The sequence below is a fragment of the Linepithema humile genome, chromosome 1 (genome assembly GCF_040581485.1).
Source record: "Linepithema humile isolate Giens D197 chromosome 1, Lhum_UNIL_v1.0, whole genome shotgun sequence".
NCBI lineage: Eukaryota > Metazoa > Arthropoda > Insecta > Hymenoptera > Formicidae > Linepithema > Linepithema humile.
This window is the reverse complement of record NC_090128.1, coordinates 38,866,057-38,888,615: the sequence shown is the minus strand read 5'-3', so window position 1 is coordinate 38,888,615 and position 22,559 is coordinate 38,866,057. Positions and strand designations below refer to the sequence as shown.

At 36.0% G+C, this 22,559-nt stretch overlaps 1 protein-coding gene and 1 long non-coding RNA gene across 7 annotated transcripts in view; one reads left to right on the top strand and one right to left on the bottom strand.

Moving 5' to 3' along the window:
* Positions 1-195: 195 nt before the first annotated feature.
* On the bottom strand, positions 196-20,179 carry Mf (myofilin). Of its 6 annotated transcripts, XR_010888714.1 has the most exons (9): positions 20,035-20,179; positions 12,972-13,105; positions 12,398-12,554; positions 11,935-12,023; positions 5,158-5,301; positions 4,425-4,679; positions 2,541-2,634; positions 1,978-2,072; positions 196-462 (listed from the first exon to the last, which is right to left on the bottom strand). XR_010888714.1 is itself a non-coding variant. In XM_067350330.1 (8 exons), the coding sequence occupies exons 2-7, from the start codon at positions 13,069-13,071 to the stop codon at positions 2,552-2,554; spliced, it is 828 nt and encodes a 275-aa protein (XP_067206431.1). In that variant the 5' UTR covers positions 13,072-13,105; positions 20,035-20,179; the 3' UTR covers positions 196-462; positions 2,541-2,551. The 6 variants fall into 6 exon arrangements, 5 of the variants coding, with proteins under 5 accessions (XP_067206431.1, XP_012214475.1, XP_012214474.1 ...); XM_067350330.1 differs by lacking the exon at positions 1,978-2,072; XM_012359052.2 differs by lacking the exon at positions 2,541-2,634.
* LOC136998128 (uncharacterized) overlaps positions 4,611-22,559 on the top strand; it is a 55,757-nt gene continuing 37,808 nt past the window's right edge. The window contains exon 1 of the long non-coding RNA XR_010888746.1: positions 4,611-4,748. This is a non-coding gene — a long non-coding RNA (uncharacterized lncRNA). The remainder of the gene's footprint in view (positions 4,749-22,559) is intronic.

The following is a 22,559-nucleotide window of genomic DNA, read 5'->3' as shown; positions in this document are numbered from 1 at the left end:
TAATTTATATCTTCGTAATTTATATTGAATGAGAAAGACATTTTGAGATTATTTTATTAATTGAAATTATTAATAAAGTTTCTAGGTTAGAAGATTATACTATGGTTAGAATTTTATACTACGGATTGTAAATCGTCGCAATCAAAATAATAATGTAAAAATTATGGGGATGAATTGAAGTCGGATAAACTGTAATAAAATTTTGGCAGTGTTTATTTTATTTCGTGGATAAATTTTACGGATGAACAATAGTACAATAAATCATACGATGGGATACGTTCATAAATAAAATTTCCTGGAAACGATATGCACTGTGATAAAGACGCCAAAATTCTTTCGGGACGTGATGCGAGTTTTCTTTCTTTTTTTTGGTCGATTTTTTTCCGGCATTATTTTTCTTTTTTCATCGTTTTTTATTTCACGCTTTCCGTGTGGCGCCAGACAGTCATCAATAGGTGTGAGCTGCAAAAAGAAAAATGTGTTGATCAAATATGAAGAGGCAAAGCGGCAATCGTGCGCACTTATGGGAAAATATTTAAATTATAAGAACAATATTTGAGAAATTACATCTCGCGGTGGCAATTAATAATGTTTATCAACACACTGTCGAGATAAGTTTAATACTTGATTTATTATTTTTCCATAAGAGCCTAATTTGCAGATTTCTACCGGAGAAAGTATGTGCTTATATGACTTGTTCAGAAATTACACAAAATTTTTAAAAGTAAAAAATTTAATTTATTACAATTAATATTTTTATAATTAAACATTTAAAAAAATATTGGAAACCTACACGTTCTCCTGTAAAAACCTTCAGGAAAATTTAACAGAATAATGGAATTGTCATAAATCTGATGATACAAGTTAAACATTAGAAAACATAAATCTACATGTCCTCGTTAAATACGATGCAATATTTCAATTATATCGACAATGGCAATTAATTACTTGTGCTTTGATAGCGATAATGAATACAGACGTGTTAAATCTTTATATTAACATCAGTCATTATCTAAATTTAACACTGCAAGCTGCAATTGTGAACTATAAATTCTGCGCCATATGTATTGTATTGATTTATTAGCAGCATACTACATTGAGTGGAAATATTAAACCGTAAACGAGGCCTCCCAGTACACTCGTCTGGGGGTATTCGAGACATTCACTACACAAGTATTTCACTGAAAAAAATTCAAAATATGATGTTTGGTATATATATTAGTAACTAAAAATGTATATGAAGAAACGTAAACGAATAAATGGTGGAAATGTTTGTACAGGCTCGCAAATCAGGTACAGATCGCCGTGGGAGATATTGATCGTGAGAGATAACTTTACGATTAGAGTTGATTAATGCTACCGATTACGTGAGGAATTAGGATGATACTACATTAATAAAACCCTTTGGCTACGACGCTTCTGGCTGAACTGTCGCTCCTGTCGTCAGGGACAGCAAGAAAACGGCTCTATGCTAAACGTCGATTCCACAAGCGGTGAATGCTAAGGCTAATAATCGCGAGCGATGTGCGGACTTTAACACTAGAAGGTATGGCAGCTTTTGCTACTAAAAAATATATCGTATCATTTTTCTATCTTATTTGATAATAAAAATTATATATAAATAATAAGAATGTAATTAGAATGTAATAATTATATTTTTATCATTTATGTATAATATATGTAATTAGAATAATTACATTCTTAAAATTTGTACGAGGATGTACAGAATGTTTATGATCTCACTTTTACTAGCAATGTGAGAATTAAAGTTCCACAAAAAAATATAATTTCCAACTACTTAAAAATATTCCACAAATTGGAATCATTGTCCTTGACATTAATGAATAAATTCAGGTCCTTTTAGTGTTAAAAAATAAATGGCGAGTTATGCAGCGAACGTGGTTTGCGGAATGGAGTTTTTAATCACTGTGCAAACAAATATTTCACGATTGGGATAGACAAATGTCGGGCACATACCGCGTGTTCTGTCAGTGGCTCCTCGGCGGAGTAACGGCTCGGTAATTAATAATTGCCACAAGGATTAACGAACATTCTTGTAGCGATAACGCAGTCTGGGGAAAAACATTCGGGAAAAAAACAGTCGAGTTAATGCACAACGAGTACGAGTGTGTGATCGGGATATACGCGGTGGGGGTGAGAGGGCATTTTTCCTAGATAATCGACACCACGTGTACATCGAGGAAACCCGCGCGTGGTAGCCCAAGGGTTAGAGATGCCCCGTCTCGCTCAATTCAAATAGCTGTGAAATTCGTTGGAATAGCATTCAAACGGCTAGTCGTAAGACGGATCTATATTACGATGTATATTACGCTGATCACTCATTTGTTACAGTCTACTTGCATGTTAATGGCCAGTACGGTACACTTTAATATGACGCAAACGAGAACCGTTTATCGGTGTGAATTGTGTGATGCGCCACCCACTATCCCCGCCGACTGATTGATTACTGATCGTTTGATTTATTATACGAGTAAATAGGATGCGAGGGACTGAGGTTACTTTGATCTTTTATCGCTCACTTTTTTTTTGCTTAATGCGTGGTACGTTTATTATACCACGGGCTGGTAAAGTGATATCGTGGAACTGGCTGCGAATAATAGTAGTATAACGCTCCTGAAACGATAGACATTCGTTTGCTGTAGCATCGATCTCATCACATTAAATCTGCATTCAACACTCTCGGTTTGAAATCCACAGAGTCTGTCGTTAATTGTCGTCGGTTTACTCGTCTTTGATGAGATCTCAAACAATGCAGAAATCAAAAAGACGTCTAAAAGACGTCTGAAGGATATTCACGATATCTTGAGAAACCTTTTGGACGTCTTTTCCGCTTTTTTGGATATGCATGTTATTACGCTTGTAAGAGAATTGTGTAATATTTATTCTTATCGCAAAAACAAAAGCAACTGTTTGGCGATTGAGACAGCAAACAGAGTTTCGTAGTTTGTCAAAAATGTGGAACGTGTTCAAAAAGTAAAGCTGGCCCAAAACGTCGATTTTGCCAGCTGGGTACCAGATGTTCTCAATTTTACAACACGACAAAGTTGACGCTACAACGTTGCACTTGTGCCAAAAGCAGCAGCAGTATCCGAGCTGCCAAATATCTCCATATGGTCGCGACGGTTTATATTTTTGATCAAGGCAGTAAGCAAAAAGAATATTCCGACCCGTTGTCTGACGTCACAACTGGCGATGACTTATATCACTTGAATAGCGCTTGAAACAGCCAATTTAATTTTCTAGAAAACCTGTAAATCTTCTCGATGGTGCAATCAACATATCTTATTTACTAATTTTTGTCTCAAATTTTTCACGAATCTCGCACAATTAAATTTTGTTTCATTTACCTAAAATTTTTTATTTTTTAATTTTTTTAATTGAAAAATTTACTTTTGACAAGAAAATATTGATTGGAAATTTAAAAATATTTTCGCCAATCGAGACGTTTGCCTGCATGTTTCGTGGCGTGATGTAAGGGTGAAAAATTATTAAAATTCGTACCGACAATAGAACTATATCCTACTGGCAAAAAGGTAGACTGTATGCCTTCCAAAAGCTCACGCATGTTGCGAAAATGAGGAAAACGAAAAATATTTCTCGTACGAAAAATATGTTTCTCGTCTTTCGTAAGATTCAACCTGTATTTAAATTGTAATTTAATTATGTACCTATGTTAAATGTGCGTTAAGAACAAATGCATTATGTTCTGGACTACTATATTTTTCTCTTTAATATTTATTTTATTACAGAGAAATTTGTGTGAGAAAAACTGTATGAGAAATTGTGTAAATTTTCAAAAAAATTAGAAAATTATCACAATATCTTTTACATTTTTCAATAGCATTTGAAAATATAAAATAATCATAATTTTGAGCTTTTTAAAGCATTTGTGTATAATTTCTACTTATAACAGTAATTTTTTTTTTTAATTTTACTATAGTAGTCTAGATTTTAATATGTATTTACGATTACCAGTGCTTTTTTTATGCAAACTAAAAAAACAACAGTAATCGCAAATATATTGCGGTTACTGACTATAAATCCTATTGAAAAATTTTCCATTACAAAATACTTCAATAGCTTACACATCTGCACAATTTTTAAAATTTAGTACAGAATTCAAAGATCAAGTTTTAATATTAATTTATCTACGATATAGAGGACAGCGAAAATTGCACAATATTTCAACACCTCTCAATAGCACTTACAGTCAGTGTTTATCAGCGATCAATGCCACTTCACATCACAATTAAACTTTCATAATTGTCACTCCACAATGACATTTTCATCACTAAATTCTAAATCTGTCTATCCGACAATTAAAATTGGCATCGATCTCTGCTCGCCGCGTGAGAAAAGAAAGCATCACGTTATTCGAGACCGGAGAGCTCGGAGACACATACCGAAAGGCCTGATAGGATGTCGGCTCCATAGGTAATTGCGCTTAACTGGACTGAGGTAGCTGTCCCTCAAGAAGAATGGTGTGCGGTACTGAGCGTAGCTCGGGATGTAAGGCGCGTAGCTCGGGTACCACCATGGGTCCCTGGTGAACGCGCTGATCGGCGCCATCGGTGACGGTTCCAGGAGATCGAAAAGTGGCTTTTTACGCAGTAAGACGGATGGGTTCGGCAGTAAAAAGTCGTCGTCCACGAGGTTACCTGTGCGCGAGACGATTTTAATTCGAATCGATGATGGACTGGTTCGCGAGCAGTCGCCGAGTCGCCGAGGTAAGTGCGTATTGTTTATAAATATATACTAGTTATGTAAGATTGTATACGCGGCGGTAAATCGGCCTTGGGACCCTGTGCGCTAGAGCGAAATATTATTAGCGATTGTTTAGCAAACGCTATCTTTGAGATATTGAACCTGCCAGAATGAGGTCAGATCTTCATTTGTAAGGTTTGCTTGGAAGAGCGATATTTAAATTTTCTGAGAAACTTTACAAATATAATTCTTGAGTCATTTTTGTGACTTATTAATATATAAAATGGGCCTCATAATAACTTCATTCTTGCATTAGAAATTTTACAATAAAAGACATTATATTTAGTGAAAAATTATAAATGATATTTTATATATACAACATGTAGTAAAATAATTTACGCTGAACAATAAATATCGCACTTTGCTACTCACCGTGGATGTCGAACAATCGTTTCGTACTGAGCGGCGGGCTTAAATGACGAGCCAAAAGCGGTGACTTGCTCGGGTAAAGTTTATCGATGTCCGCCAAACGGTTCAGATGATCGGTCCAAGCCTTCTCAGCGTCGAATGGTTTCGCTGTATTGCGCAATTTTGCCACATGTGAAAATGAAAACAGAAATTAGCTGATTTACTATTTTGAGCACTTATTTCACTCGACGAATGCGACGTTGCGAACACTTTTTGCAACAGACTCAAATACAAACTTATATAGATTTCGCAATCATAAAATTTCTGAATAATTTCTAAATTTATTTTTTATTGCAAATACATTAAGACATACGTGAAATTGTTAGATCTAAAAAAAAATAAAACTTGGTTTCTATTTGTTACTGTTAAAGCATTCGCCACGTTTCGTCCAAGGCAAGGGATGTAATCAATACATTTATGTAACACCGAGAATCCGCAAAAATATAATGTGATGAATTTTCTTGATCTTTTAACAGTCGCATTTTTCAAGCGTTATTTACGGATATATTGATTACAAAGAAAAGGTGTCGGACTTCTCGTTGTTACGTTTCTTTAATAAGACGATGAGCGCACAAAGGAATTATATAGTCAAACTTTATAAACTTATCAACATACTATGCCAAAAATATTATCAAAATAAATTTGGAGAAATTGTAGTTTTCACACGTTTTAATTTTATATTTATTCCTTTATGTGCTGTCGACAAATCAGAAATGAAAAAGACGCGAAGGATTTAATTTAAAAATATATCCGAATTGCGTTGAATTAAAAACTAAAATATATACTTTTTTTAATTAAAAAAAAAAACAACATTTAGAGAGGCATAATATTTTCCGATATTCGATAATAAAAATTTAAAGTTTTACATTCATCATTTAGTAATCGCGCTAATGTGCGATCAATATTTTTGACGGATAAATAATATTTATATTTATTTTATTGTTAAATGACACATTAACTGAGTTTTTTGCGTATGGCCCAAATTTGCCGAATTGATCTTTATTTTGCGCTTCATTTTCTCTTCTTTTAGTATTTTAGGCGCATAGGCGTTTTTACTTTCAATCACTGTCTCAGTATTCACTTTTGCAATAATAATCACTTGACAAAGCATATACACAAATAACATACGTATATCATGCATGAAACACATGTGTTAAGTATTAAACTATTAAACATTATTAAATTAAAACAGATATTAGAAAATTATTTGGAAAATCAGTTTTATGAATATTATTCGGTTCTACACGGAGAAAATTTTATATCAAAAATTACTATGCACGGCAGCAACCGCGGGCCGAAAATTTTTATTACGTTTTACATGTGAAAAATATAGTAAACATTTTTATAATTTCTTTATGATCCGCGACTGCTGCCGTATATAGTAATTTTTGATGTAAAATTTTCTCCGCGTATGGAAATATAATAATAAAAATTGTAGTTTACGTGTACACGCGAGTTTTGTTATTTCTGTACTTAATTAGTTGGATAGCGAGCGATAAATGGGTACCGCGAATGGGTTTTTAATTAGTGTGGTTTGTCGAAAACTTTGGCCAACGGTATGTCAATTAAATCAGTCATTTTAAACTTTCGCATGAAGTTACAATTTGATTTATCCACTGCAACTGCGGGATATTAACAAGTGCTAGGGTTCTGTTCCTGCTTTTTTTTTTTTATATCGTTGTTGTAAAAAAAAGCCGTGCGCGACTACTAAGTTTCATATATCTTCCTTTATATCAATCTCTACTGACGAAAGCTGGCACAAATCCGTGTCACACACGAGTCTGCGTGTGGAAAAAAAAATTAGCGCTTCCACAAAAAAATAGCATGACTTCACGCAAGGTGAAAAAAAGCATACTAACCTGGTGGAAAAAAGCTGCTTCAAAAAGTCGGTGACGAAAAAAAGCTGCAGCAGTTCGTGTTGTCAAAAAATGGCTCGGTTATCGAAATTTGTGACGGCAAAAAAATTAGAGAGAGATAGTGATTCGTACTTGCTAAAGTGCGACTCATGTGATTGCTAGACTATAGCTTATCAAACTTTTATTTTTTTTTGCGTGATTATTAATTCGTGTGCTCGGCGCTAGTATTTTAAGCTAGTGAAAGCTCGGCACTAGCGATAACTATCAATTTTGCAAAACTGTCAATTTAAGTGCTTTTGCTTCATAACGTATCTATATTATTGCTAAAAATTAGCGTTTTATGTTTTCTAATTTATTAAATACTTATCGATTTTTTAATTCAATTACTTTTTATCTAAATGGTTGATATGCTGATAGTTTTGCAGTTTAATTTTTTTAGATTTACATTTGTCTGCATATTGTCTGCATATTCAAATAATTTAACAATTTTCTGCTGTCGTGATATTTACTTATGCTGTCGATAATTTAATTTATTAATCACACACTGTTAAAACTTTTTTTTAAATTAGACTAAATTACGTAAAATTTCTCATTAAAGATCGATATGTACTGAAATCCAAGTGTAATCCGAACTACATACAATATTTGGCAATCTTGTTGCAACGTTGCAACAATCCGTGTATGTCCGTGTAATCATCGTAAATTAGTACTCGTTAATTATGCAGTTTCAATCGAGAATAAAAATTATACTTGGCAGAGGTGGATCACTTAAAAGCTAGAAACGGGGCTCTGGGAAGATTGGGAGTTGAATCAACGAAAAAAAGTACATGCCATATCCTGAAAAAGATAGAAATTTTTTGGATCTGGTTGTAATTAATTGCACGTTAATTTGTCCATTGTTAGTAAATACGCGTGCATGTATTATTGCCGATTAGAGCGTGTATTAAAAAGAACTTTCGATTTTTCTCTACATTCTCTACATTTCTCTACATCGCCTCGGATCTCCCGTATCAATAGTTTCATTAAAGAACACGTTGTTTGAAATTGTTTACTATGTTTATATACAAGTGTAGAACTGTCAATGTTTCTATGAATTGCATCGGTGTGGAAATGTATTTCTGTGTGTGTGCTAACTTTATTCCACTTGCAGTATGTACAGCGTGTGTATTTATATTAATGAAAAAATTAGATAACTTAATTAAGAACTCTCTAAATAATTAAAAGAAAACAGACGACAATGTGGTGTGTGAAAAATCGAAAGCACGAATTAGAACGCGCAAGCGTCGAGAGAAAATTTCCAGCTTTTTCAAGTTTTGGCGGCCATGTTTTATTTAAATTTATTATTTCTCCTATTAGATTTTCGGAAAAGAGAATTTTTTGCGTGTCTCTCTCTCTCTCTCTCTCTCTCTCTCTTTCTCTTTCGCCAGCTCTGCCTCTTCACATGACTTACGCATGCCTTATTCCTTTCGACGGAGCTATCATACTTTCATCACACACTCTGTGCCAAACGTAGATTTCCTTGTTTTCATGATTATTTATTAAGTGATTAAGTGGTTGCGTACAATATTGCCTAAAGTAATGTCTATGATGATTGGACAAGCCGGTTTTTCCACCTTTATCCCACACTTTCGCTTTTTTATATCTCCTTTTCGGCTCATTGGCTTTTCGCATTTAAGCTGCGGCCTCCACTTCAGCTGCAAGAGTTAAGGATGTCTGAATAGTGCGTGCCCGTATTCTGTCCCTGTGATTGTCTCGTGTTGTCTCAAAAAATGAAAGACTACACATAATTAGCATTATAAAAAATTTTCAAGATATTTTCATAATTTCCTTGGCCCTCTCCAACTGTCTTTTACATAGAAAAATTTTAACTTTAGAGAAAAATCAATGTAATATATATTTTGTCATAAATAAGCTGCTTCTATAAGTTTGACATATTTTTTGTATCAATTATTAATAATCGAATTGAGTTAATTAAATTAAATTTCTCAAATTGAATTAATTAAATTAAGTCGAGATAATAAAAGAACCATAGTCATACAATTTGTTACACATTCATATTATTTAACATTATTAGGGTCTTTGGAAAAGATGAAAAGTAAAAAACAGTAAAATATGTTGCGACAAAAATTCTTCTCGCATAAAATTTATTCGTAGTGTAATTAATACGTTTCTAAATTCTAATATAAGAGCCTAGCAGTTTTCTGTTGCACTCTCGTAAAACGTCGATTTCGGTTTTCGATCACATTGGCCAATGTTACAAAGTGATTTTTTGAATTCGTAAATCGTTCTCTCGACGACCGTCTTAACGCATTGAAAAAAAAAGGAAGGAATCGTGTGTGTTTGACTCTATTCGGGATTGCTAAATATGAGGTTTTTATCGTGTTACAAAGAAGCGGGCAACATTCCGTGTGTAGAAATAAATTATAGTGTGGTTGTAACGTATAAATCGTGTGTATATAACTTTATTACTGTTTTTAACTTTTAAATTCTATACAAAATTGTTATCGTGTACAGTGCTTATATAGTGATTAAAAATTCATACTTTTTATATCACGTGATCCAATATACACTAATATTTAACTTATTCTAATTTGCACGCGCTGCGTATAAGTGAAATATCATCAGATAAAAAATGTGTAAAAATATTACGGTAACAAAATGAAAATCACTCAAAAATCTTATTATACATTTGTATAATACTTCAATTTGTTTTTCTACAACATTCCATGTTACAACAATTATATTAATATATCTGATAATTGAACTTTACATATATAATTAATAAAATCGTAGAAAAAAAATCTTCAAAAGATCGCGGCACCGTATTTATAAAAAAAGCACTAGCGGTAGCAAAAATTAGATACGCGAAATGATTTATTGGATATTAAAACGCCAAGCAATCACTTGCTCGCTACGAAAGAGTGCGTATACGTGTGTATAGTGTAATGTGTTTTTTTTTATTTTGAAGTAAGAGGACTCCATAAGCGAGATTATTAGGGTCGTGCATGGCATTAGTCGATCGCCTTTCGTAAGCAGTGATGCCGCGCACGGGAGGTGAGCACAATTCGCTCTTTGGTCTCCCATTTTCGTGAGATCTGTTGGCGTCTAAGGTCGCTCAAATCGATGATGCGATTCAGTAAGAGCCACTTGTTCGGTCTAGCGCCTGAAAATCAGAAATCAGAATCTCTGCTCAGCGGCGTGCGGGACCGCGCGAATTGGACGAATCGACAATGATACCCCATTTTGATGACTTTGAATCGTTACGGTGAGCTAGAAAATGTACTTTCTCTCTCTAGAGACGACTCACAGGGCGACACCTCGGGCACGACACGCATGATCCATGTGTGATCCATGATCGATGAACGATGATCCGTGACGCTTAGAAATGGTCGTCGATATAATTATACGTTAAAATTAGATAGTTGATTAGATTAGAAGCATGTGATGCAAAGATGACAAAATTTTTATATTTTTTCTTTTATAGAAAAATATTTCTTACGTGAAAATTTAGGATTATTCAATTTTTAGAAATTGATTATTTGAACACTATTCTGATCTTTATTTCCTTTTAACGCAGATTAGATTATATTTACGATTTAAAATTTATTGAGTTAAAATATTCAAGTGCCGTGATAATGGAAGGTTTATTTTTAATTTTAATTAGTCATCTAGGAAATTTTTCGGCAGTGTGTACATTATGAATTCGAGTAATGTTAAACGATCAGTTAGGTATTTAAATTATCTCAAGTTCTCCTGATTGCAATCGTACGATACACAGAACATTCTACCATAAATCCATGATATCAACGCCGATCTCGATTCGGTCGCGATTAATCGATAAGGATCCGAGGACGAAGGTGCAAAATCTAAGTCGCGAGGCAGAGAAGTCTTCAGATATTGAAACATATTGTACATATATTTATACGTACTTAGAGATATGCATATTTTCTCATTTAGTGATATAGTTATAAGTATAATAACTTAGAGATACAAAGAGAGATGCGTAAAGTAATTAGTAATTACATGTGGCATGTGTGGTGTGAAGATACACAGACGCGGTCACCGATTATTATTAATTATTATTATGATTTACAATGAAACTAAACAAACGAACCGATCAACACGTACGTCCAAGAGGTGCATACGCATTTTACACGTAGGTGAGTGGGGAGCGACATATGGCGTAAAATCGGGGGCAGGGGCGGAGGAGGAGGGGGGGGTGGTGGTGGTGAGGGTGGCGGTGGGGGGGGAGTGGCAAGTCCGTTTTTGTTTCTTTTTCTCTTCGGTCAAGTGTGCAGGCAAAGTGGAGGGTAAGAATGTGGTGTACGGTACCTCTCCGGGGAGGCGTTTCTGGCTTCTGAGAAAGGCCCGGAAGGCCGCAATGTGCATGAAATGTCTGATTCTCTCAATGAGAATTATTGCTTCTTTCTAACTTATTTTATTCTTCACCCCTGTGGAACGCCGGCCAGAAGCCAAAAGCACCGGGTCATACATCGAGAACTTAATCTAGGAAGGTCCACGAGAACAAGTATAGTTGTCTGTTAACACGTTTCGATACGAGCACGAATTCGACGATTTTTGCAATCCATTCTCTGCGTCCGTGGTTTTTTTTTTTTTTTTTTTTTTTTTGCTCGTACTTACTCCCGTTTCCCGGCTCTACTCCCGTCTATTCCGCTCTCACTGATTTCGTCGCGCTCCTTCTCTCCCATTTATTTCTTCTCGCTTCTCTCGCATTCTCTCTCTCTCTTTCTCTCCCTCTCTCGCTCTCTCGTTCGACATCGAGGTATTATAAGAGTTTTCGTTTCGTTTCGCGCTTTCGATTCTTTCTCTAAGACGCCGTTCACTCTCTTTTGGACTCTTTTGCTCACAGTTCTTTAGTACGTACCGGGGGTGAAGCGTTCTACGGGTTTGTACTGATGAGGAGACAACAGCCTCGGCGAGTAACCGTAGATCTCGCGATGCACGGGTAGATACCTGGAGAAAAGTGTGGAGAACATGATGACGTTAATATATTTCTTAAAGTAGCGGAAATAGATGTTTTATTGGTTTCAATATCACAAACTCTCTCTTTGGATTCGAACGTTTATGGCACTTTATTATTCTATATTGTAGTTGGAAAATTAAAAAAAATAAATTTTCGAGCAAATACATTTAGATTCTCACATAAAAACCGACACACAGAATGTAAAAAATATACTCACACAATGTAATTGTCCGAAACATATATAACGATATAATTTTGTATTCTGATTTTAAATCATCAACTGGTTTATCTTACACTCGATTGACTTTTCGCGGAGACAAATAAATAATGAGGAAAGGGGAAAAAAGGTATTACGCGTACACACCTGTATCCGGGAACATTAATACGATCGGCTGCGTGAATCGGGTTTTCGAAAATTGATTTTCCAAACGGCCACGAGGTGGAATGCAGCTCAGGATAATCCGAACGGAAAATGCCGCGGGGCCTGTGAGTGTGCTCGGGAGCTCTGATGTCGTCAGTGCCTGTTTCCATTTAGTTTTGTTAAAAAAATACCGATCTCCGACATTTTATTCGCAAACTTTGATGGATCAAACATAAGTCTTGTACTAATTACGTAAAAAGTCGAAAGTTTTTGTTTTAAATTTGCAAGAAATTTTTTAAATAATATGTATAGCAAAGAAATTTAAAAACTTTAACAAATGCAGAAAAAACGAATTATTTGACAAAAATTAATTTAGAGTACAAAAATTAGAGAGTTTAGAATAAAATACTATTTTTTTAAATTCTTTAAATTAAATTTTATGGAAAATGTGCTCTAAAAGAATTTTAGTGCAGAAAGACAATTTGTTTTGTACAAGTGATTACATACAATCAATAAAAACAGATATCGGAAGTTTGAAAATAGACAGATAATGTCACAATGAAATTGCATGTCTCACCTTTCAGAGCTCGTACATAACTCTGCCAAAATTTCGCCTTTCTTGTGATGGGCTCGTTGCGCCCGATCATGTCGAGATTGCTTTTGAATCGCGCGTCCATTTTGCTTTATTGAACTGCTAACCACACTCGTTCGCTGTAGCAAAAGACAAAAAAAATAAACAAATGATCGGAGATTGTAAACTTCTCCGACAATGTGCCCACTAGATTCGCGAATCATACGAGAATATAAAAACGAGCCCGTCCGATTTTGATGTGAATGTATTCAGTTTCTAATCATTCACGACACTTTGCAAGAACTGCTCTTCCTTCAGTGAAAATTTAAAGATTGCCGTATATGTAAAAATTATAAAATTGATAAGTATATAATAAAAATCTTGATAACGACACTTAATCGACTTAATGTTACTTTAACAAAATTTTGTTGGAACAATTTAATTGGAATATTTAGCAATAAAATTATTCAACAATAAAACTGTTGTCAAAAAATTAGTTTCAAAGAATTTTTAAATATAAAAAGATGCAATAGTTTTGCATGTGTAAAGATACAAGTTTTGAACTGAAAAATTGTCTACAATACTTTACATATACGGCTATTTGTGATTAGTAATTTTTGTGTTAAGTTGTTTAGTTACAAGGGAATAGAAAAATACCATTAGATGCAAGAAGAATTCTGTCGAGAGATAAATTTTTCAATGTTAAATGTATAGGTATAAAAAATATTAACTTGGGAATTTTCTTCGCAAATGCAACTGAATCTCCTATGAAGAAATCTTACAAATAGGTATACAAAATTCTTGCAGCACAAAGCGATTGCATAAGCCACCTTAAATTTAACGACTTGCGTAGGTGCGGCTGTGCTTCTTTAACCTTCAGTAAACTATGCGCCATTTCCGCAATCCATTATCATGAGGCATTCATTCACTTTATTAATGCATGATATAAGCCACTGCTGGCAAAAAGATTCATATAGGTCGGGCTTAGTTTAACTAACTCTAATGTTTCACTTCTTTTAATTTGTTGACTTGAGAAAGCGTCACTTGTGGCATTTATTCGTGTAAAAAAATTACAAGACTCGCGCAAAGGCTTGAAAGAAAAGCGCAAAAATATTATAAGTATATTTATTGAAGAATATTTTAACGCTAAAATTAACACAATGCTGTGCAACATTATTTTTTGACTAAATAACATTATTAAATTTGGATATGTAATTCGAAGATTATTGTGTGACGTTCTGTTTTTGATCGCGTGATAGCAAAATTGGTCCGTAGCTTTCCTTGCGTCAGCCAATCGCAGCTTGTGACACTAAACGGGAGCGTCGTTTTTCTTTTTGTTGACGCAACGGACGCCGCTAATTTTAGCGTCACGCATACTTCATAGTCGCCCTGGATCGCCCGAGCGTTTTCGCAGATATTCCTGTTTCATTCTCGGTGAGAATGACTGAAGGTCGTGAAGATGAGGCGAAAATGAGGTTGCTCTTCGTGTTGATGTTTAAGAAATAGATATAATTTATGACTCATTTAATATAAAAAGCTTTTATGCTCGATATTTATATTAAACATGTGCAATATAACAGCGTGTTACATTTAATGCAAACAGGCCATTTGATATAGTCGCATTAATTTTTTCAAACTGTTTTTCAACATAAAGTAATATTAAAATTGCAAAATTTTATATTTGCAAAAAGAAGCAAAAAAAAAAGAAGCAGTTTAATTTTGTATAAATTAAAAAACTTTAAAACAGCAATCTAAAAACTTGACAGATGGATTACGAAATTGCAAGAATTAAGTTTTGTGTTCTTTAAAAAACAAGATAGATTGTTATCACGCCGAATTCTTGAACACGATCTTCAAAATGTCTCGTTTAAAAGTAACGAGAGGAAAAATAGCCAGATCTCTGGGGCTTAGTGATTCGTTCTTTCCAGTCTGCATTCTCGGGCGCGCGAGTAAAAAGAAAGGCGTCGCGGCGCTCACGAGCGACGCGACGCCGTGACGTAAGAGTCCCGGATTCGCGGTCGCTATATTTAGGCTGCCCGGGCCCCGCTCCGTTTTTAGTTGGTAACAGGTGGAAGCGTCAAAGCCGCGCTCGAAGTAAGCATAGTCGACGAGTCTTCGTCTGACTTTGACCGATTTTCGTGAATCCCCATTGAAGAGTCATGATACCGGTGTGTCCCGACGATAATGACCTCGTAAATTTTGCCGCAAGCATGGTAGTTTCAGTGCCTGGTCTACGCGATACCTCGAATTTGTGCTTTTGTGATCTCGATTGCGGTCACGCCTTGAAAGTTGTCGGCGGAATGTGTACTGTGGAAATTATATTACATATTTATGTAGAGAATAATTTTGTGCATTATAAACCTTCGAAATGTATTTTTAAAAATTTAGCAAAAAATAAAAATACAGATGTAAAAACGAAAAAATTCAAGCGAGATCCGACATTTCGATTTAATAATATTCCACTATTTTTTAAATTTTTTTATGCTACGAAATATTTTATACATGATATACGATTGCTAGCTAAATATATAATTTACTGATACCGCGTGTTCAAAATCCTAATTCTTCGACTCGTCAGAGCTATTTTCACTAGCGCCGCAGTTCTCGAGTATGCTTATTTGAGAATATCTTGACCTTAGAATCGCATTCACGTAGAAATATTAAGAAATGTCCAAGAATAAAGGGGTTTCTTTAATTTCCAAATCAATTAAAAATATCTCTTTAATTTTTTACTTTTTCTCGTAGATTAAATTACAAAAATCGGGAGAGATTTATAGAAAGTTTCTAAAAAGTTGAGTAAAGTATAAATTTTGAGCAAAAAGCTGACGGCCATCGAGAGTGTCGCGAGGAATCGCATTTTTGTCGCGTGCGTAATGGAAATCGGCGTAGGAGCACCGGAAGAATGAAATGAAAACGAAAGGTGCTCTCCGTAGAGGTGGATCGCATCCGGATGCGCATGATAATCTAGATGGCTTCTAAAAATATATATGGCGCGGTCAAGCAAATCATCTGGGACGTAGGTTCAAAAACTGAAATACGTCCCGCTTGTATAAACATCGCGATTACTCGAGAATCGACTTAATCATCGCTAAAATATTTTAATTGAAAGACCACTTTCTATGAAGGAGAGACCTATTTTCGATTCAATAAATATTTAAGTTACGTGCGGATTTATTAAAAATAATATATGAATGTTATATTAATAATATTTTAACGCGCAAATATATACGCACAAGAAAAATTGAACAAAAATTGAAATACAAATATATCAACAATATTAAAGACAATAATCTTCTAAATAGCCATTTAATAGAAATAATGATAATTATTTTTATATTTTAATATAAACGTATAAAGTCTGTAATTAGAAGAAATTTTTTTACTGCATTTTGTGCTTTATTGTACGGAAAGCAGAAATTTACGTATGCATGCTACGTCGCGGACACGTCATTCTGTTATACGCGTCGTAGGAAATGCATGACAAAGAAATTAAATAATCGAGAGATTTGGCATTCCGTTGCTAACACGTGCGTAGTTTTAGTGGTCTCTCACTGCTACGGGATCACGGTTTACGACTGCTGCGACGACATTTCCACCTGTCCTAGCATTCTTGGCTGAAAATCGCGCGCTATCCGTATCACGCGACCTCGTAAGAGAGCCAAGCTTGACATAATACACCTTATTAAGTGACAATATACTATATATCTTGTTATAGTAGAGTATTATTTCTATTTTAAATTAATTTAAAAAAAAAAATTGAAAAAGAAAACTTTTATCACTTATAAAGTTGCCTTTACGAACTGTAAAGTTTCGTAATTTAACACTGTAGATTGCCTTTGAATAATGTAAATTGCATTAAAAATTATGAGACTTAATTAGAAATTATTAATATTTTGCTATCTTTATTGAGAAAAAATTTAAGTTTCCGACGCAGAATATCGCGCTGTATTTCCGATATTATTACTAAGCACGCTCTATACAATAAAATGAAGTCGCAACGGTTAGCGCGTCACAATGATTATTCCTCGGGAAGGTAAAAGTATGCTTATGCATCGGTGGCGTGCATGTTGCTGGTGGTGTTAGAAACCGGGCCGATGTTGAAGACTTGCCAGGCGGGGGCGGTCGAAAGCGAATTTCCTAAGTGCACGCTCCTTTAGACTCCAGGCTTCGCGTGACTCGTTAAAAGGCCGCACGGGATCCGCGTGACCATTCGCGAAGGAAAACTTTCGCACATCGCGATATTAATGCCGGAACTTTGTCGGCGGACTGAGAAGACCCGGCACGTTACGCGGTGAAACGCGAGAAGCGGAGCGGGAAGTAGTAAAACCTACGCTCGCGTCAGACAGCACTGTTTAAGCAGGGACACGTGGTGACATTGTACAATTATCACACGCGCGGGTTTCATTACCGCCGCTTTTAGTCTGATGCACCGTTCGCGTTTATTTTCGTTTTCCAAGTATAATTACTATGAATTACACGTGAGATAATTTATGATGAAACATTTTTTATACATCATTCTACACACAGTCAAAATTAATAAATATTGACGAGCAATTTTTATTGTATCGTATTAGAGATTGTTGGTTACATCCTTTAAATTATAGTAAAATATTACATTTATTTATTTTATCAAGGATTTCAAAATTTAATTTATTTTATCTAATCAGGAAAGATAAACTTCATTTCAGACAAAGACTAAAAATGTGTGATTTTTGTGGTTAATTAAATAAACAAGATAAATTTAGGGACTAGATTTGACTTGTGACGAGTCAGATCAATGAAATATCGAAAAATATTGCTCGCGATAATTAAATTTGATCTCGGCCGGCCCGAAAGTAGTAGCGTCCCAATTTGGTCGGACGTTGTGTTGGCACTTGCGGTGACGTGCTCCACAATATTAGCAAGCTCATCAGTCTGGAACGCGTTTAGTTACGAGAATAAAAAATTTTGCGAAACCCTTACATTACACTTTCTGACCAAAAATATTTGCACACGACGATACACAAAGAAGTGAACCAATAAGCGAACTAAGAAGACAAAGTAGTATGAATTAGAAATTAATATTTTTACTCAGATATAGAAGATTAATAAATTCTCCCGATCGATATATTATTGGAAAAAATATCTATTTTTATTAATTCGATAAAAATTTAACTATTGTTTAACTTGGAAATTTAGTTTCAAAACTAAAACTCGTTTATCGCGATACAATCAGGCTGGCAGAAGCTTCTTCTAGTGATAAAATAAAAAAAAACATGATGGAATAATAAAAGCGAAGAATTACGGCGATGTTTCTTTTGATTAGTGGGCAAATTGTTTTGAGTTTTAACGGTAGAAAGAGAACGGCTACACAGACACGCGTCGGTCTTGGCGGATCGCACGGATCGGCTATTCTCGTCCGTCGGTATAAATACGCGGTCGCGCGCGCGCTTATTACGTAAGCTTTAAACAAATCGTTGCCAATTATTATAAACAATCCGCCACTCTGCGGGCGATTGGCATAAGCTGGACGATCGTCAAGCAGGGCGCACCCGTGGCCGCGCGAGCCTCAAATTGGTATTGCAATAAAAAGGAAACCGAGACGACGCGCGCGCCGGCCATTGCCAAGTCGTCTTCCACGAAATTAGAATTCGCCAGATGCGGCGGAGGCGAGATTACGACGGCAAGAGCCGATGAATTCCTAGCGTTAACAAGAACCGTCTTTACAATCGTCGCATTTATCGTCGTGCGCGAGAGATCTTAATGTGCACAAAAGACTCTTTGAGCGTTGATTGATGTTGCAAGGAACGTGTAGCAAGAATATGAAACCTTTATCTTCGAGGCCCAAAAAATGAAAAAAAAGTTTCAAATTTACGATATTACTGTGTAACTGTATCATCTTCTATACGGCGATCAATAATTTTATTTGAAATGTAAATGCAATTTTACAGAAAGTCGGCGATATGAACAAGTAGGTGACATATATATTACGCAAGGGCGCAATAGCGCATGTTTGCATCACTCCGTCCGTCTTTCCGAAAGACTTGCATACCGTTATGCGACTGTACTCGATTTTAAGCATACAGCTGTCAGAGGGAAACGTCACTTTAAACGACAGATAGTGATTTGGTCACGCGAAGTAAAAGAACCGTTCTGGACGTGAGATCACGAATGAGGTCGTGATTGCGCGTAACTGACGGCGCTCTTACAAAGATAACTTAACTTACAAAGACAGATTAGAATAACATTGATTGATGAAATGGGATTAAAATCTTGATTTTCGATATTGTGAGCAATAATCGTCGACAGTCTGTTGTTATTGGCTCTCGACGAGCGGTGACAGGTCTGATATAATTAAAAAATATTTCTCACAACTTCTTCGTTTACATACATTGTTTATCATATATACATCAGCATGGTTATATACACATAAAGCATACTAGCAAAGAAATCGATCAATCGATTTACATCTTCATCGTGCTTTCGACGTGTTAGTGATATCATTAGTCCGTCAACGCACACATACACACACACACACACACACACACACACACCTGTGAGTGACACACGCAAAAGAAAAGCGAGAAAGACGAGAAACGGAATGAAAGACAGAGAGTTAAACGTGGTTAATGCGGTTAAACGCGCGCTCTTGCGCGGATGATTAATGGAAGAGCGAGTTCCTACTAAATGTATGCGGCGCAGAGCAGAGGATCACGTCCGATCAGGCGTCCCTTCCTTCACTGCGCACAGTAGATCGAGGACGCGGCCGCTAAGAGACGCATCGGAAAATTCGCACCGCTTTCATACGATCGAGGGGAAATCCCTTGGATCCTTCCACCCTTCGATGCACTCACGATGGCGCTCGCATCGGTCTTTCGCTACCCCGTTTCCGATTTTCAACTCCCTACGTTTCCCAGTTTGTTTCTCGTCGTAGCTAAAACTTCTCCCCGCGGCTCGTTTTTTTTTTTTTTTTTTTTTCTCTCTCAAGGAAACAAAAAGTTCTGCGACTTCCGGCGATCTCGATCAGAAAGAGACAGAAAGAGAGAGAAAAAGAGAGAGAGAAAGAGAGAGAGAGGATGCAGGCCTTTACCTAAGTATTTCGGGCGACCGTTCGGTTCGGAGATTGGACCTTAGACTGGGCGGCTGCCGCCAAAAGTGTGTACTAGTATACCACCGATAGCGTACACGGTGGCGCCGATCTGGCGACGGGATCCAACGAAAAGCCGCTCGACATTTATGGCACAACCCCCGCCAGCGAGATGCGATTGGTCGAGCGGCACCTTCGTGGGCAGGAAGACGAGGAAAAGACGGGAAGAGAGCGGAGTGTGCGAGCGCCGCAGCATCCGCCGATCGCCTCCCGGCCTCCCGGCGACGCGCGAGCACGCTCGCACTCGAGAGATTGCGCATTCGCCGCTCGGGATTTACGACGCTGATACGCGCGCCGTAATCATACAATAGCGCCGTACACTTCAATACCTGGGAATCGAGAACGCGAGCGCGCTGCGCAGAAACACAGCCGCGTTACGTAATGTTAATGCAAATTGCGCGCGTCCACGTTTCCCGCGCGAGCACTTCGAGAGGCGCAGCCTCTCGTACGGATTTACGAGATTCATACCTTGGAGATTTTATTTATCGCACTTTCGCGTATTCTAAAAATGGAGACGGCATTCTACGAAATAAATTATCATCATTTTAAATGTTGGATTTTCAATATTAAATATTGATCGATTAATTTTTCTCGTTGCTTTATTTAGATCAACTTGCTTCATTAGCACTCGCCCGTTTCCACAGGCGTAAATCAATCTTGCGAGCATTTATTATTTCTGTTCTGTTGAACAGTGACTCAGTCTAATGCGAGCGGCAAGTTGCAGCACCGTAATACAGATGCGTCGTACACGTGCTCTATTGCGTGAAATACAAAAGCGGGGCGTCGCTTAATTTCCGGAGTGGCCCGGCGACTGTAAATCAACCTCTAATGCACCTTCAAATTAGCGGTTTATTTTTTTCCGCGGCCGTCAGCTACAACGAAATATCGACACTCGCTCGTTACCGGAGTCGTGAAAGTCCATGCCGTCGATTTACGAAAGTGAATCACGAGTTGATGATTCGCGTTTGCAATATAGCGATATTTGCGTTGCGCCGGATTGCCCGTAACTCACATTTATTCTAAATATATATATGCAAGTCATATGTTTTTTTTTTTGTAAATATACACGCGTGATTCAACGACATCGCGTGGATGCGATTCTAAAGAAGGTGTTCGGTTACTCAACCACGCTCTCGCGCCTCAATTTACGTTTCCTTGTCAATAAGCGCCCTTGATATATTTTTACTCGCCTTGAACCTTGAAGCACCGTGATTTAGTAGCCTTATAAATTTCATGAAAATATCTGTTTCTTATTTACTTTTTATTTCTCATTATTTTTCGTAATATCTAGTAGACGTTAGCATATGTAATTGTTGTGATTTGCGAATGACAGATAATGTTAACAGTAAACATCACACGTGCGATACCTGACAGGTGACGAAACGTGAGTTAAGCCAAATTGGCAGTATGTTCCTTATAAGTGAAGGCCACTCTTGTCATGTGTATACTTATCGCGATACGCACAACATAATGTCTATATCGCGTTACGGGCATCTTTTTGACATTTCGGTCGTGAAAAATATTTCAAAAATAAATTTTTATTTGGATACAAACAATGGTAACATAAATCTTGCGTTACTGCAAATTTAAGAAATCTTGTTTTCAAAACACGACATACACATCTCGAAAACGAGAACATTAGAATTTTCACAGAAGAGCAAAGAATAGGAATATCTTGGTAATATATTTTAAATTATTTTGAAGAATTACACGAAACTTAATGAGTTAAAACATGCCGAAAAAGTCAGTTACGTTTTTGTCCGAGATTAAATCAATGAAATCATTGAGGATTTATCGAGCTGTCAAATTAAGAAGATGAGTAATTGATTCCCACTCGATATATAAATATCCGTATTTACAACAAGTAATGACGTCAATCGATCTTTGAAATACGTCACTCGAAGAGAATGTTTTGGCCAGACGTGTGCGAAAATTCGCAAAGACGTAGTCCACGAAAGTCGCCAGTCACAATAGTTGATCTCTTTAAACATATAAATTTTTTTTTTTTTTATACTCTTCTCGTACACATAGACTTATAATACACGGAATAAATTTTTTGAAAGAATCGTTACAGATATCACAAATATAAAAAATATCAGAAAATTACAGAATATCACAAATGTGAAAAATTGCTTGATATCTGACATGCATATTGAAATCGAAATGAGAATAAGATCAATTTGTTAATTTAAAATTGATGAGGATTCTGAATTTTATAGTTAACCGCGATGCAGAAATTAAAAACTGAACAAATTGCATTAAAGACTGTAATTTTTATAACACTTTTAATGTGAAGGAAAATGAACAATGTTTCATTAAATATAACTTTATTGGAAATTACAAACGTCACACGATATCGCGACAGAATCTGACTCATCTGACATGAAGGCGTAGTTTGTTTAATTTAAGGCGTAGAATAGGTTACAAATTTAAATGAAATACATTGCAATTGTATAGTACGAAGTGAT